The 17164-nt window shown below is 50.2% G+C and overlaps 1 protein-coding gene across 5 annotated transcripts in view; it reads right to left on the reverse strand.

The window, feature by feature from the left end:
- LOC146221288 (guanine nucleotide-binding protein subunit alpha-11) overlaps positions 1–14853 on the reverse strand; it is a 22670-nt gene extending 7817 nt beyond the window's left edge. The window contains exons 1-5 of one of the 5 annotated variants that reach the window (XM_084693142.1): positions 13492–14853; positions 4882–5066; positions 3985–4139; positions 3308–3436; positions 2396–2524 (exon numbers count right to left, since the gene is read on the reverse strand). In XM_084693142.1, the coding sequence (XP_084549268.1) occupies positions 2396–2524; positions 3308–3436; positions 3985–4139; positions 4882–5066; positions 13492–13627 (734 nt within the window). In that variant the 5' untranslated portion in view covers positions 13628–14853. The remainder of the gene's footprint in view (positions 1–2395; positions 2525–3307; positions 3437–3984; positions 4140–4881; positions 5067–13491) is intronic. The other 4 variants (XM_084693140.1, XM_084693141.1, XM_084693139.1 and 1 more) reach the window with 4 other exon arrangements.
- Between the last annotated feature and the right edge of the window lie 2311 nt (positions 14854–17164).

The raw sequence follows: 17164 nt of genomic DNA on the forward strand, positions 1-17164 counted from the left end.
GACATCATCCTTAAACCTGAATCAGCTCCAAGGGCTGCATCTGGGCTGGCGTAGAGGGGCAGTGGATGATGAAGGGGGGGGAAGGGGATGATGGAGGAGGAGGAGGATGAAGGGAGGGGAAAACGGTTTGCGAAGACGTTAAGAGGAGAGGCTCTCCTCTGGCAGAGTTCAGACCAGGCCAGCTAGCGTCCGCTGTGCTCGGTCACACACACACACACACACATCTCATCTGGGATCATCAGTCAACTTTGAGCTCAATCCCTATCCTCGCAGACTGGACCCAAAAAAATGACCACCGACCACGCACGCTGGCCAGGAACCGTCAGTAAAAAAAAATGCGACATTTCTGCAAAATCACGCAAAGAAGCAGACATCAGGAGTCTCTCTCCCCCTCATTTAGTCATTCAGCAGACGCTCTTATCCAGAGCGACTTACAGTAAGTACAGGGACATTTCCCCCCCCCCCCCCCCCCGAGGCAAGTAGGGTTAAGTGCCTCGCCTATGGACACAACATTCTGATTACTAGCCCGATTTCCTAAGCGCTCAGCCATCTGACTCCCCCTCCCAGCATCTATGTACATCCTGCCACTTCCTGCCCCACCCGCCACACAGCAAAGGGGGTCCTGATGAGGCACCTCCTGGTTTTGCCTGCGTAAACCCCCCCCCCCCCCCATCAGACCAGCCCCCTCCCTCCAGCAGGGACGAGTGACCTGGTTTCCAGGACAGGCAGCGCCTGGGCGGAATGAGCCCAAAGAAACAACGCCTTCTACTGCTTCAAAAAGGCAATTAGGAGGAGAGAGCTGATGGGAGACGTGCTCTGTGAAAGGGGCTGTCGTCTACAGCTGTCTCCCAGGCAGCCAGCCACCGCACCCACCCCCACCCCCACCCCCACCCCCACCCCCACACACACCCCCACACACACACACACACACACACACACACACACACACACACACACACACACACACACACACACACACAGTAGTCTGTCATTAAGAGAAAACCACCATCACAAAGTCTCTTTTAAAAACGGAAGGCCCAATTCCCTCATTCCCTCGAGCTGCATGTTCCTTCACATTCAGATCGCGGGGTTCTCCGTGTGTTCTCTAGAACAGTGGTTCTCAACCCTGGCCCTCGGGGCACCTGCACGTTCTACACGTTCCCCTGCTCCAACACACCAGATTCAAATGAATGGGTCGTTATATCGTTATGCAGATGCCTGTTAATGACCCATTCATTTGAATCAGGTGTGTTGGAGCAGGGAAACAATCTCAATTGTGCAGGACAGGGGGTCCCCGAGGACCAGGGTTGAGAACCACCGCTCTAGAACACTGGAACGTGTCTGCGGTTGAGGTGGATGCCTGGGAGCCATGGCAGTGATTCACACCCCTGGTTATCTGGTGGGTTCAGCAGCTGTGCAGCGCTGGGTTCCTCTCCAGTCCGACCTTCCTGTGAGCCGCGAGTTATTTAGAGAGCCACCGAGCGTAGGAGGGCTGACACACTGGCTTCCTATCGATCGGCACTCTTTTGTAATCGCACTCTCGTTCCCCAGGCTCCCCTCTCTCCCTCTCCTCCTCAGATTTCTCTCTCTCCCTCTCCCTCTCCCTCCCTCTCTCTCTCCCTCTCCTCCTCAGATTTCTCTCTCTCTCTCCCTCCCTCCCCCTCTCCCTCTCCCTCTCCCTCTCCCTCTCTCCCTCCCTCCCTCCCTCTCCCTCCCTCTCCCTCCCTCCCTCCCTCTCCCTCCCTCTCTCTCCCTCCCTCTCTCCCTCTCCCTCCCTCTCTCCCTCCCTCCCTCTCCCTCTCTCTCCCTCCCTCCCTCTCCCTCTCTCTCCCTCTCTCTCCCTCTCTCTCCCTCCCTCTCCCTCCCTCTCTCTCTCCCTCTCTCTCCAGGAAAACGACAGGCGGTGTATACTGCATCCTGGCGACATGAGTGCTGGTTTTTCCCTCCCTGTGCCTGGTCCTGGGGGCTCCCCTCGTCCTCCTCCTCCGTCCTCCTCCGCCGTCCTCCTCCTCCTGTTAGTCCTCCTCCTACTCATCCCCCTCCCTCCCCCTCTCCCTCCGTCCCTTCCCCCGCTCTCTCTCCACTGGTCTTGGAGAACCACGCGCACACCGCCGATCTGCTTTGCCGTCGAGTTTTGAACCGGGTCTACAGGACTCCATAGTTTCTCGTTTTCTCGTCGAAAAAAAAAAAAACGCACACACTGGGAGAAATGTCAGATCTGCCCGGTTCACTTGAGAATGCCTTCGAATCGAGCTGCCAGCCAATCGGGGAGCCGTCTGGGGCTGAGGGTCAGCGACATGGTTTCTGCTATCACAACATAACGGGGGAGGACACACTGGGGTGGGGGGTGGGGGGGGGGGGGTGGGGAGTTAGTCAAAGTGAAGTTCTCTTCTACCTGAAAATGATGCTTTGCAAGTCGAAAGGGTACTCTATAATCCCTGTGGTGGGGATGCGAACCCTAAGCACATCCTGCTGGGTCGGCAGGTAGGACGACTCTGCGATACGCTCCAGATCACTAAGGTAGCTGGACACAGGGAGAGACAGGGATGACAACAAGAGAGGGAGGAAGAGAGAGAGAGAAAGAGAGTAAAGCATGTCAGCAGTTAACCCCCCTAGAAGAAGTGCTGTGGGTCCCTAACAGGAGAGCTCGTTCCTGAGGGCTCTGGAGGCACCGTAATCCCTAACAGGAGAGCTCGTTCCTGAGGGCTCTGGAGGCACCGTAATCCCTAACAGGAGAGCTCGTTCCTGAGGGCTCTGGAGGCACCGTAATCCCTAACAGGAGAGCTCGTTCCTGAGGGCTCTGGAGGCACCGTAATCCCTAACAGGAGAGCTCGTTCCTGAGGGCTCTGGAGGCACCGTAATCCCTAACAGGAGAGCTCGTTCCTGAGGGCTCTGGAGGCACCGTAATCCCTAACAGGAGAGCTCGTTCCTGAGGGCTCTGGAGGCACCGTAATCCCTAACAGGAGAGCTCGTTCCTGAGGGCTCTGCAGGCGGGTTGCCCCCGCGTCTCTCTCAGAAGGTTAGTACAGTCCCTGACGGCAGCTTTATGAGACTCGATGTGAACAATCGTTCGATTCTAACAACCTTATCCTCCCCCCCCCCCCCTTGGAATGGACCCCCAAATGGAACAATCCATGCTATAGCCCATATCTTGGTTACAGTTGTGTGTGTGATACTGCGTTGTGTGTTCTCGTCTGTCGTCTCATACAGCGTGCCGTCAGTGCTCTGTGCGTAGCGGAGGTGGCGTGGAGACAGCGGCGTCGGCGGGGGCAGCGGCGGCGAGGGGGGCGGGGCCTCACACCCGTACCTGAAGATTATAGTCTCCAGGTCAAAAGGGTACTCAATGATGCCGGTAGTGGGGACTCGAACCCGCAGCACGTCCTGCTGCGTGGGCACGTACCCCGCTGTCGCTATGCGCTCTAAATCACTAAGGTAACTGTGGAATGAAGGGGGGCGGGGGGGGTACAGGTGACACCCATGCTAGATGCTGCACACACACACACACACACACACACACACACGGACAGTAGTTTCAAGCTAATCAAGACCCTAACACATTTACAATTTAGCCAGCGCGACGACCTGTACATTTAAAACGCAGATATTGCTGTTGTTGAGCTATCCTCCTTTCATACAAGGCATCACCTCGGTGCATTCAGGTACAGTTTCATGGGTTAGCTCAAACAAACACATTGGAGAGTCAGACAAAAAGCTGGTTTTCATTCCCCCCCCGCCCTCTCTCTCCCCCTCCCCCTCTCTCCCTCCCTCTCCCTCTCCCTCTCCCCCCCTCTTCCTCTCCCTCTCCCTCTCTCTCCCCCTCTGCCCCCCTCCCTCCCTCTCCCCTCTCCCCTCTTCCCCCCCCCCTTCCCCCCATCTCTCTCTCTCTCTCTCTCTCCTTCTCCCTTTCTCTCCCTCTCTCCCCCCCTTTTCCTCTCCCTCTCTCCCCCCCTCTCCCTCTCTCTCCCTGTGTCTGGGTGTACGTACTATTTGGTGGAGTCAGACAGCTGGTATTCCCTTCTGCGGTCGTAAGCTTCCTGGATGCCCGGGTCTGTCCACAGCATCTTTATTGCACTGATGTAGGGCTGGTCGAACGAAGACACCTTCTCCACGTCCACCTCGCGCACCAGCAGAGCGTGGGACTAGAAAGAGCGGGGGGGGGGGGTGGGCAGACAGCAGGAGAACAGCTCAAAATGTGACGTTTGACTGCATTAACCGCGAGCTTGCGTTATTTTGTTCAGTCGCAAAGATTCGCTGAAATAAAGACGGCTATGCTTTGGCGTTTCCCGGACGATGCATGACACCTCGTCTTGAGACCATCCCGATTCAGTTTCCAGTTTCAAAAGAGGCCTCGTTTCAGCATGTGCCCTGCCCTAAGCTCCTGGACTGAGTAGATTGGAGAAGCAGTCCATTATAATTTTATGGCTTGGTTTACAACCAGTTTTACGGTCTGTTTGAATATGGTTTGCATTCGATGATGCGAATGTATAAACTTTGACTGGACAATCGGGCGCCGAGATTGCCTGGGCTGACAGAAAGGAAGGGAGACAATTCAAGAACAGGTACTATGGCAATACGGTAAAAGTACGATAAAAGGTTAGTAACCGTCTTCATGTAGAGCAGGGGTGTCAAACTCCGGTCCTCGAGGGCCGCTGTCCTGCATGTTTTAGATGTTTCCCTGATCCAGCTCACCTGATTCTAATGAATGGTCGTTATAACAACCCATTTAATTGAATCAGGTGTGTTCGAGCAGGGAAACATCTAAAACATGCAGGACAGCGGCCCTCGAGGACCGGAGTTTGACACATGTGATGTAGAGGGTGGGTATCGAAAAATATTTTTACCCGGTCCAAAAAGTGGCCATGTTTAAGCTGGTACGCTCACCTTGTTCTGTTCGTACTTGAACTGGATGTTGAGGTTTTCGGTGGCGCGGATCATGGACTGCATAGAGGTGAAGATGTTCTGGTAGACCAGCTTGGTGAAGCTGCGCTTGTCCTCGTCCGTGTAGCCCGTGCCGTGGATGATGCGCATCTGCTTGATGAAGGTGCTCTTGCCACTCTCACCTGTGCCTGAGATGGAGGTAAGGTAATACATTTATATTTAGTCATTAAGCAGACGCTCTTATCCAGAGCGACTTACAGTAAGTACAGGGACATTCCCCCCGAGGCAAGTAGGGTGAAGTGCCTTGCCCAAAGACACAACGTCATTTTGCACAGCCGGGAATTGAACCAACAACCTTCTGATTAATAGCCCGACTCCCTAACCACTAAGCCATCTGACCCCCTTAGACAGTGTCGGCAAGGAAAGACCATTGCAGACTTCCATGGGATTTGAACCCAAGACCCCTTGACTTTCATTGTCCACATACTTCTCCACTGAGCCATCAGGGACACTTATTAATACTAAAATGGTTAGCTGTGCCTAGTCTTGGACAATACGAGTGGTTAGCTGTGCCTAGTCTTGGACAATACTAGTGGTTAGCTGTGTCTAGGCTTGGACAATACGAGTGGTCAGCTGTGCCTAGTCTTGGACAATACTAGTGGTTAGCTGTGTCTAGGCTTGGACAATACGAGTGGTTAGCGGTCTAGTCTTGGGCAATACGAGTGGTTAGCTGTGCCTAGTCTTGGACAATACTAGTGGTTAGCTGTGTCTAGGCTTGGACAATACGAGTGGTTAGCGGTCTAGTCTTGGGCAATACGAGTGGTTAGCTGTGTCTAGGCTTGGACAATACTGGTGGTTAGCTCTGTTTAATCTTGGACAATACGAGCGGTTATCCGTGTCTAGTCTTGGACAATGCTAACGGTGAGCTGTGTCTAAGCTTGGACCATTAGACATTATGGAGTACTCCATCGTGTTAATTTCCTGTATGACAATGGAAAACGCTTGAAAACTAGCCTCAGCCCCCACACGTTTTGAAGCCTTAGTCAGGTTGTACCACAGTACAGTCACTTGGCAGGGAGAGATAGGGAGCAGGGCTCTTCAACCCCCCCGGCATATCCAGCATGACTTCTGCATTTCCAGATGCTTCAGAACACACACACAAAAACAGCAATAACAGTCAAGGGGAACGTCATATGGACTATTCTCCACCCACCCTTAAACACCCACGCCAAGCGGCTGGATGGCACTACGTTTTCCTTGATTCTGGAACTTCCTGAACCTTTTCCGGTTAGTACCCTTTCCTTGTCCTCCTCTCACCCTTCCCCCTCCTCCATCCGCTTTCTGTGTTTGCTCTCCAACCTTGGCACACATGCCAGGGCAGGGAGCTGCATGAAACAGACCCGTTGCGTAACGGGTGTTTTCCCCCGTCGCTGTGGACCTGCTTGCTGTGAAACGCCTGCCTTCTTTTAAACCTAGACAACCTGGAGGGAGGGAGGGAGGGAGGGAGGGAGGGAGGGAGGGAGGGAGGGAGGGAGGGAGGGAGGGAGGGAGGGAGGGAGGGAGGGAGGGAGGGAGGGAGGGAGGGAGGGAGGGAGGGAGGGAGGGAGGGAGGGAGGGAGGGAGGGAGGGAGGGAGGGAGGGAGGGAGGGAGGGAGGGAGGGAGGGAGGGAGGGAGGGAGGGAGGGAGGCTTAATCCCACAGGGAAATTGAGACGTTAAAGCCTTTCAGCAAATAATAAAAATAATTTTAAAAATCTAAATTAAAAAAGAATTAAAAAATAAATTTCTAAACAAAAGAGGCGGGAGACTCCGCTCCAACTGTCAAAACCAGCTACGTTCGGACGGCGCTCGTCAGGAGAACCGCTCACGTTCCGACGGAGCGACAAAAAGTGAAGTCTACACATTCTGGGATTATAGTGACACGCTTCAAAAGCGCTTTACGCTAGCTCGCTCCCGAAAGAGTCCTGAGCGTAGGGGGCCGAGCAGAGTCTCATACTGCATCACGTACTGGGTCTGATCTACTGTGGGGGATCGAGGGGTCGTCACAACACACACGTCTTTGTCTGCCTGTGGGGGATCACAAGAGGAGGCCTGTAAAACACACATCCATCTAGTCTGCGTGATGGCTAAGCATATCAGTATGACTTTTCTTGCTGAAACTGCATGGATGAGTGCCTACTCCCTCGCTCCCTCCCCTCCCCTCCCCTCCCCTCCCCTCCCCTCCCCTCCCCTCCAGAGGCTAGCTCTGAAAAGGAGGTCAGGCAAGACAGAGAGTTTCCTTCAGTCTGACTTCAATGAGCGGAGGCCACAATTAAGTGAGGGCCAGACACGACCCCGGCTCATTGGCTCCCTCTGAAGGTACAAAGAGGAGAGAAGCCTATCAGCCCTGGATGAAGCTCTGACACAAGCGGGGGGGGGGGGGCTGGGGGAACATGGCAAGGACACAGGGTCATTAATGCCATATCAGGTACAGTATGTATGTGTGTATACTCTGTGTGTCTGTGTGTAAGTGCGTGCAGTCACAGGCAAGCACTGGGTCAGTCATGAGAAATCAATGCAGGCAGCCAGAGGGGTTCCAGAATTTTCCAGGGAACCCATCGACAAACACACAAATCAGCTCAGTTAGGGTCTCCTCCTCCACCTTGGAGGAAACTATCCGTGGTGGCACGGCGCTATCCTGTCCTTCACAGAAAAAAAACTAAAACACATTACGTTGGTATACAAGCAGGCTGTAGCCTGGGGGAGGAGCGCGCATGTGTGCGCGAGAGAGGGGGGGGGTGTGTGGGTGGGTGGGCATGGTGGTTTCCATGGCAACCCCTCTATCGGTTTCCAGGAGAATACCGACAGACAACTGGACCCATCCCCGAAAGACGCAGCCCCGAGTGCGTGCGTCATTCAACTGACGACACCGTTGCCATGTTTTGATCCTGCGCTTGACCCAACCGACATCGGAAAACAACTCCACCTTTTAACAGTTAAATGGTACAGTCCGGCGAAGGGGAAACGAACCACACACACACCCTTGGTCTTTTCCGGATCCTTCTTAACAACCACTAGCCCTGCTTAGAACGACCAAACCAAACAAAAAAAACATTATATACACATTTCCATTTTAGCCGGGCTGGTGACCGGAGTCTCCGACAGCAACCTGAGCGAGCCATCGGTTTCCTTCCCTCTCTCTCCTCGCCCTCTCTCTCCTGCTCTCCTCGCCCTCTCTCTCGCCCTCTCTCTCGCCCTCTCTCTCGCCCTCTCTCTCGCCCTCTCTCTCGCCCTCTCTCTCGCCCTCTCTCTCGCCCTCTCTCTCGCCCTCTCGCTCCTGCTCTCGCCCTCTCAGGGCACCCGGTGTGACAAAGTAGAGGAGCTGGGCCCCCTCTTTGTAAATGATTCTCTATCTGCTATGCGGAAGCCAGGTCAGCAGAAAGCTTCTCAGACACTCCGGCCACAGTGCTCCGTCCTGCGGCTTCTCCAGGTGCGGCGGAGAGTCGCTCCGGAGAGAGAGTCGCTCCGGAGAGAGAGTCGCTCCGGAGAGAGTCGCTCCGGAGAGACAGTCACCTCGGAGAGAGTCGCTCCGGAGAGAGAGTCGCTCCGGAGAGGGTCGCTCCGGAGAGAGAGTCGCTCCGGAGAGAGAGTCACCTCGGAGAGAGTCGCTCCGGAGATAGAGACGCTCCGGAGAGAGAGTCGCTCCGGAGAGAGTCACCTCGGAGAGAGTCGCTCCGGAGAGAGAGTCGCTCCGGAGAGAGAGTGACCTCGGAGAGAGTCGCTCCGGAGAGAGAGTGACCTCGGAGAGAGTCGCTCCGGAGAGAGTCGCTCCGGAGAGAGAGACGCTCCGGAGAGAGAGACGCTCCGGAGAAAGAGACGCTCCGGAGAAAGAGACGCTCCGGAGAAAGAGACGCTCCGGAGAGAGAGCGACGCCTCCTCCGCGCTGCTCGGAGGGAGGTGCGTTTGTGCGTTTCGCCCCCCGGGGGGCGCTGTGATGGCGGACAAGCCCGCCAGTCCACAAACATTAAATTCTTCCTTATTCATTTCCCGTGACCCTGTCACAAGATGGCGCCCCCCTCCCCACCACCTCCCCTCCCCTCCCCCCCACCTCCCCCTCCCCCCCCCGGCTGTGTGTTGGGTGCGGATGCCTGGCTCAGCCTGCTTCCTGTTCCTCCACACAGCAGACTGGGCAGGCTGTGTGGGCTGCACACGGCCTGCCTCGCCACCTGTTGCCACGGCGCCTCATCCAGCCAAGAATATCCACCGTGTTGTTAAGATATTTTTTTTCCCCCTCACAGGTTTTCCTTTGAACAATAAAGAAGGACAATCTAGGGAGATCTGTCTCTCTCTGCCTCTCTGCCTCTCTGCCTCTCTGCCTCTCTGCCTCTCTGCCTCTCTGCCTCTCTGCCTCTCTGCCTCTCTGCCTCTCTGCCTCTCTGCCTCTCTGCCTCTCTGCGCCTGTATTGTAGGTTCAGTAGTAGGTTTCCTGTCTGTGATGGAAGGAGAGGTCTGTATGTGGGGGCGGACCTAACATCCATCTCTACAGCGAGAAATTCTCTATTCCAGTTCAGACAACATTCTCTGAATTCTTTTCCCTTCTACAGGACTTCAATATCCATTTAATCATTTTGCCTATTTTGGTTCCCATCTAATCTAACCCCCTGTACTGCACTGGACCAATGTTCCAAACTGGGAGAAGTTCCGGAGTTTTTCAACCTTTCCTTGGGACTAATCCAATTATTAAGTCTAACTTCTCACTTTTCCTCAGAAATGTGCTGCATCTAAAAAAAGGTATTCACCCACACATTTGTATTTATTTATTTTATACCGGCTGCTCTGAAGCTGAAACCTCAAGACTTCAACACACAACACGGAGTCTGACTTTATAGGTCAGACTTCATGCATGTCGCCCTTGGTGCAGAGGCCTAGCTTGTGTAACATAACACCCCGGAAAAGCCCATCATCACCCCCCAAATCCTCCCTCCATCACAGGCCAGGCTTCCCCCTCAGATCCAGCCCCGTAAAGAGACCTTACCACAGAGCTATATCCTGACGATCCTGATGGTGAACCGATCAAGAGGTGTCAGGTTCGAATCCCCCCCCCTCTGTACATGATGTACGGTACATCAGCACATTGTTACAGGGGGAGGGGGGGGGGGGTTAAAGCTGTCCACAGGCACAGACTGTCACATAACTGTCGAAACTCAGGGTGTGTCAACATGAGATGGTGTTTGCTCAACCAACAGCACAGATAAACACCAGGTTAGAACCACAAGTCCCTCCACTGACACGGTCGACGCACTTAACGCCACAACTTAACGTTTCGACGCGTTATCGCGAATCGGCCGACAAGTTTTAAATATATTAATCCGCTCGCTCTGGCGGTCAAGCAGAGAGTGCCGGCGGTTCACTTTTACGAGGCTCCTGGAAAGCGTTCTGTGGCGCACGTAAATCCTGTGGCTTCCCACCAATTTGCATGCCGATATAACCAGACCCCCACATGCAAAACACAGCCTTTGTCTTGCGTAGCACCAGTCAGTCGACACAAACGCCGGCACTGAGGTGTCGGTGGTGAATGACGATACACCTCGAGAAGGAAAACAATTCTCCTTCCTCTTGACATTCTGTATCTATACGATTACTCAGCTGAATGTATATAGTGGGTACACACACACACACGCGTAGTAGAGAGAAGATAGGTTTGGGTCCAGGACCACACCGCTGTCTGCAGATAGCGAGAAGGCGGGGGATCAGTTCTGGGTGCCCCAGTGCACGGGGGGGAACATGCGGTCACCTCAGTCAGTGTCCTGCGAGCCAGACTGTGTGTGTGTGTGTGTGTGTGTGTGTGTGTGTGTGGGTGGCGCTTCTAAGAAAACAGGCGGACTCTTGAGAAATCCCTGGACGCAACGTAATCCCCAATTCAGGCGTGTGGATTTGTCGACAAGCAAAGCCGTGCAGATCAAGACTGAAACCGAAAGCAAAAAAAAAAAAAACACCAGAATGTTCCACCAGGACCAGCCAGAAAAGAGCGCCCAAGCAGTCATGCAAATGAACGAGCCCATGGGGTCAAAGGGTAACGTCTCAAAAGCCTTTTAGGGCTTGGTCTGGGGAGAGGCAACAGCTTTCATCAAAAAAGGCGCAAAAATGCACCACTGCTAACTTCCCTAGCCCTTTGACAGCTATAAATGTTTAGACTATGTAGATGATGAGGTGAGATTAATTTACTTCCGGTCCAAATGATACGTGACAGATAGCTCCACCCTTTAGAGGAAAGATGGGGATATGAATCATTGCGAGTGAGAGCCGACTGTGGCTACACACAAATCAAACGCACATGGTGTAGCTGGAGTGGATGGAAAACCCATAGCCGCATGTAGGTCTAGGGCTATATAACATTGATTCGACTAAATAATTGACAGCGAGGCACCATAAACCAAACGATGGGTCGGATGCCCCGAACCAGCCCAGACCGAAGATTTGTAGGAAACGGGCTAAGCTGACAAGTGATTAGTCATCTGATGTATCGACGTACTGCTGGTGTCCTGGTGAAGGAGCAGTGACAAAGGGCTAGCATGTCGCAGGGGAAAACATCTTGAGAGCAAGCTCCTTCGGAGATCTTTGGGTGTGCCGAAAACCAAACACACATTCCGCGCCACCTGACCTTGTGGCGAGAGTCTCAACAAAGCCCAGCTTGTTAATATATGTATTTGGCAAGACGGGCAGTAAGCGTGCAAAACAAAAAGGAATTAAAACGCCATGTTTTGTCATGGTAAATATTGGCTTAGAATTGAGTATGTTTTTCCTGCGCACACTGGCCTAGAGTGAGTGTGTGTTCAAGGTGTCATCACCAGGGTTAGGGATAATTAGGACTTGGTTTACTGGATATCACCAACACCCACCAGGAAGTAAAATACTACCACATTTACATATTAAAGACCAGCAGTGAAACTGAGGGTAAAAAGTGCACAGTTCAAACAGCATTTCAGTCGTTTCAGTAGCCAATGAATGCTCTGCATTTCACCTGGCACAGTGCAACAATGATTTAAAAAAAAAATTTATACAAAAATATACAAAAAATACGATTAAACCAGTTTAATCTCAGATCTCTCAGGTGCAGGAAGCATTGATCGGGGTGTTCCTGGAGGGGAGACAGGAGATCAGGATGTTTGTGGAAAAGGCACAGATGACTGACTCTTCAGGACACAGCGTTCTGCTAACAGGCTAGGCCGACACACGCTGCCTTCCCTCCTTCCCTCCCTCCCTCCTTCCCTCCCTCCCTCCCTCCTCCAGCAGGCCCACTACCACAGCTGCATCAGCTGGTAGGCTTAATCACATTAGGCCCAAATTACTATCACATTTCAACTCCCAGGAAATTTCACTTTAGGACAGCCATCAAGCAAGCTCCCAGTGAAGGCTAATCTTGTAGATTCGGTTTTATTTTTTCTTCTTCTCAGCAGAGATCTTCACACAATGGCCAATTGTATGGTGGCAGTGCATAGGCTACTGGTGTTGTCTGAAGACCCAGTGAGAGGTGTACTAGCTTGTGTCCAGCTCTCAGGCCAAGGCCACGCACAGAAAAACAGCTGCAAAACTTAAATTGATTACAAAGTCCGAGGAAGAATGGAAGCGAGTTTGCGGAGGGTTTAAAACAGGAGGCGCCGGCTAAAGAAACAAACTCCACGTTAACACAACTGCGCTGTCCTAAAGAGCTTCAACGAGAACTGATCATTAAATAAAAACACAAGTCATTTGTCCGTTTTGGAATTAAGAGACATGATCTCTTCCAACTTCAGAATCAAACCTAACTGAAAGCATTCCATAGGAGGGGATGGCATTGTGGATTCTCCCTTTAATAATAATTTACAATAATAAGAGTCACAAGGCCATTATGAATTTACTGACTTATGAACCAGAGTAAGGTAGAAAAACATGGGTCATATATAGTGACCACATGTCAAACTATGGTTCGCCAAGTAGCCTAATATCTTCCTACGATACCTGACCAAAATCTTGTTTGATAATCCGGGTTATCCAGATTAAGGCCTATCGTTTTAATTCGGGTAAGTAAGGCTCGTTCACAAATCTAATTACCACTATAAACCAATTAACATGTGCAACTCAACATCAACATTTGAAAGCTCCAAACAGTAACTTCTAGTCAATGGCCGGGTTTCCCAGATTCGTTAAGAAGCTCTTAACGCTAAAAACTTCTTAACGAATCTGGGAAACCCGGCCAATGTCTGCACTTCAAGACACACCCACCATCTTCAGTCAGATCTATCAATCTAATCCTCATGCTTCCACACTTAGCACAGCTACCCAGCTATGTTTGACAGCAGCAGCCATTCGCATAACACACTGCAGCTAAGGCTAGTTTATATGAATTATCCGAAGATTAATTTTAATAGTGTACAAAATGGGTTTGCATGTGCGGTCGAAAGGTGGTCTATATCTGCCACTGTACTCGTGTGTTATCACTGGCACTTTGCTTGGAGTGCATCGAATCTTTATAGGGCAGCAGTCTTTTTGATGAATGTGAACTGTGTGCATTCATGGGCCTGCATGCTAAATCCATTATATAATCTCATTGTTTCATTTAAGATAATGCATTGACCAGAGCAACATGGTACCTTACCCAACAGAAGCAGTTTCAGCTCTCTCCTTGCATCTCTCTTGTCTCGGCGTAGCTGCTTATCGATCTCAGCGTTGATTCGTTTTGACTCCTTCGCCTCCTCGCTCAAGCAACAAGCCATCATGGATTCTAAAGTCATCACCGCAAAATGTAAAAGCCCGATTTACATAGGGACAACACAAAAAAAAACACTGCCAAATGAAAAGCTAGCCAAAGACGATCCCCAAAAAATAAAGAATTGCTTGAGCGACGCTACGGGGGCTAAGTTTGGCCTTCCCTGCAGACGCGAGCTGTCATTCAAATAGCTGACAGGTTGCGTGCAAATCTTGCGAACTACCTGGCTGCATACATTTACTACCAAACCGGGAAAGGGAAAACCTGGACCACGCAAACAACAATCAAGAAAGCACAAATCTATTATTGCCAGTCGGCTGTAATTATTCTCAGCTAACAAGCTTCCAAAGCTAGTAACCCTAACGTTACAAGTTAGCTAGCAAGCTATTGCTGAACAATTTATCTAGTCTTTAGGGTATCTAACCCTGGCACTTGTCCAATGTATTAAATCTGTCGTGTACTTATCTACTGCTGCATTGCTAGCAGCGTATGTCCCAAAAATGACAGGACAAAGTTGCGTGCCACAACATCTGTACAGCACTCCGTGCTAGCTGTGCCTAGCCGCCCCAAAACCAGGACTGAAAAGCTTTAACTACCGTTAATGACAATGAACGCCTGTCAAATTGTCCATCAGCCAGCGGACCAAAGTGCTGGTGCAAGCAGACCAGCAGGCTCGTTTTATTACGTTACACCCCAAACTAGAATTTGTGCAACAAGTTGTTAGCTCCTCTGGCGGGGAAAACACTTTAGCCTGATCCTTTCTGGCAAGCAATACTGACCTGGCCAGATATTAGCCTGGTAGTCCGTGAGACTGGCTAGGCAGGCTGTTTAGTGTTAGCCACATTGATAGACAGCTAGCTAGCTAACGCAGCTAACGAAACGCCCCATTTGCTCCAACCACGACAGCCAATATTCTCCGAAAACGTTGAAAATGTCAAATCATCCAAAACATATAAAAACCCAGCTGACATCGAATGGGCCTTTTCTGTTGGTGCGTTTATCGCCCCTTTTAATTTTTTCCTGGTGATCGCGCGTCACCCTCTTCAGCCCCCGGTGTGTGATACACACACTACCCTGTTGATGCTGGCAACTGTAGGGAACCAGTGACTGACAACGGGAAGGCAAATAAAAACTTAGCATGAGGTAGGATTAAAACCCAATGGCTGTGGTACTTCGTTTAGATGTCAGAGCCGCCCCTCAGTTTTGCCGGTTTTGCGCTGAATTCAATCTATGCGGGGCTGCTGAACGCACTATTTAGACCTCACCACGTGATGACCAATGACTCTTTTGACCCAAAACTAGTTAGTTTTCTGGGCGGGACTTGAGCTCTAAAAAACTGGTTTGAACCAAGTTCGGTAGAGCGGCCATCACACACTCCGTTTGGAGGCGTGACAACAATCACAGAATGGACAAATTTGAATGGACAACGCCCATCCCTTGTCAAATATCTTCAACTACTACGCTCACAAATTTACTGACTGTGGTGTACGGATATACACAAGAGTAGATTTAGATTGTTTTACTCTTCAGACTATGCCATTGTCTTAAAAATGTAAAATGTTTAAAAGTGTGGTCAGTCCAGTTCATATCTTTAACCAGTAAAAGCCGATCATATTTCCTACAACGATACTTTCGTCCGTGGAAAATCGACCGTACACATCCATGCCAAAGGACAATCCTTTCCTCTTAACTAGTTGTGTTCAGTAAGAAAATAAGCATGACTTGTACGTAAAATCAATTCCTTGGACACATTGGTTATGTCACTCTTAATTTAGTTGAGTAGTGTGACACCGTGTGGACTATAATGGTAACTGCAAGGCATAGTAATTAAGTTCAAATCACATATGGCTGCCATTCAGGGGTGGTATAGGAAATAATTCAGACTGTCCTTAAACAAACACATGAAACGTTCAAACACATCAATGGATTCTAATGTACTCTATTGTATTCTTATCTAGGCTTCTCATATCCTCTCCTTTCACTTCATGTGTGAATTTAGTTTTTTTTTATGTTGAAAAAAAAAATAAAACTACGTTTTTGATTATCTGTTTTGGAAAACAGTTTTGAAAGGTTGAAACAATTCTTTCGAAAAAAAAAAAAAAAAAAGGTTCGAAAGGTAGAAAAAATATTTTCCAATATTTTCAGTTTGCATCATTGATGAACTTCATGAGGACTAATACTGTACTGTGCTCTAGGCTTCTCAGTTCTTTTCTCCTCTCTCCTCCTACCAATCCTCTTCTCCCTTCGGGTTTGTTTGGTATTTCAAACAAACCTGTGATTAAACGCATTGTTTGGGCATTGTTATATCTTCATTGATCACCAACTCTTGTTACAGTCTGAGTGGACTCCACTCAAAGGGTGTGGTTGAAGACAGGTAAAGCAACAGGAGCCTGTAATAAAATTGGATGTAATTACATTGTCAAACAAGAGGTCGCTTCAACGTCATTTCTCTCTCGCTAAACTATCAGCTAGATTCAGTGCCCCAGACTAAGGTAGCCTACGTTTATTTCTTTATTTGCTGCTGATTATTTGAATTCATGCAATAAAACAATAAAATAAGACACAATCAAGCACAGGTTTAACCACATGAGGGAGTTTCGGTTGAGTATCGTAATTAATCATTAACATTGTTCAATCTCCAAAGACGGAGAACCTTGTTGATAAGTGGCAAGATTTCCTCTTCCTGTCAGTTTCCAGCATTTTAAATCTCGCTGATAATTGCACTTCAGGCGTTGCTTCTTATACGCGCTCATCACCGGCAATGGCTTATCACTACTGGTTCCTAATTTCCTGTATTTGGCAGAAATAGGGGACTTTCCTGTGGATGTCTATCCCCACCCCCTCCTCATATCTCAGTTGCCTGTGTCTCTGTGTGTCTCTCTGTGTGTCTCTCTGTGTGTCTCTCTGTGTGTCTCTCTGTGTGTCTCTCTCTCTCTCTCTCTCTCTCTCTGTCTCTCTCACATATAGGCCATGTAAGTCATGAGATAGCCTATGTATCTCACTCTCTCATTCACTCCCCCTCCCCTTCTCGGCAATGGTGCACTCCACCTTGTTCCCATGGCAATACGGTACTCAGGCAATCTTAATATCTGAGACTTGTTGGTGAGACCATGAAAGCCTGGACGAACCGGTTCCCCTGGCCGAGACAAAAGATTGACACCCATAGAGTGGGAGAGAGAGACAGGAGTGACAAATACCTGTTGTGCTCTTCATGTCTTTATGAACAAACTTTTCTCTATTTAGTTGGTCTCTATGAGTCTGAGACCGAAATACTATGAGTAGACCTATTGCCAAGTAAAAATGAATAAAAACTAAACTCCTACAGGCATTCACCAATTCACCAAACATTTGATCTCTCAATCCAGCTTTGTATTCGTTCATTAAACCCTATATTGAATCATACATTTAAACAAGTCATACGTTGAATTCTCATGTTAGTCTCACTTGTGAAATTTATAGATATGAAGCACGAGGCTTTGAAATAGACCCCAGCGTGCCCTCAAGGGAATGAGCCTCCGTCGAAACTTTATACGCAGTTCAGCGCGCGCTCTCAGGGCGCATT

The sequence above is a fragment of the Hypomesus nipponensis genome, chromosome 26 (genome assembly GCF_054491055.1).
Source record: "Hypomesus nipponensis isolate SF chromosome 26, ASM5449105v1, whole genome shotgun sequence".
NCBI classification, from domain to species: Eukaryota; Metazoa; Chordata; class Actinopteri; order Osmeriformes; family Osmeridae; genus Hypomesus; species Hypomesus nipponensis.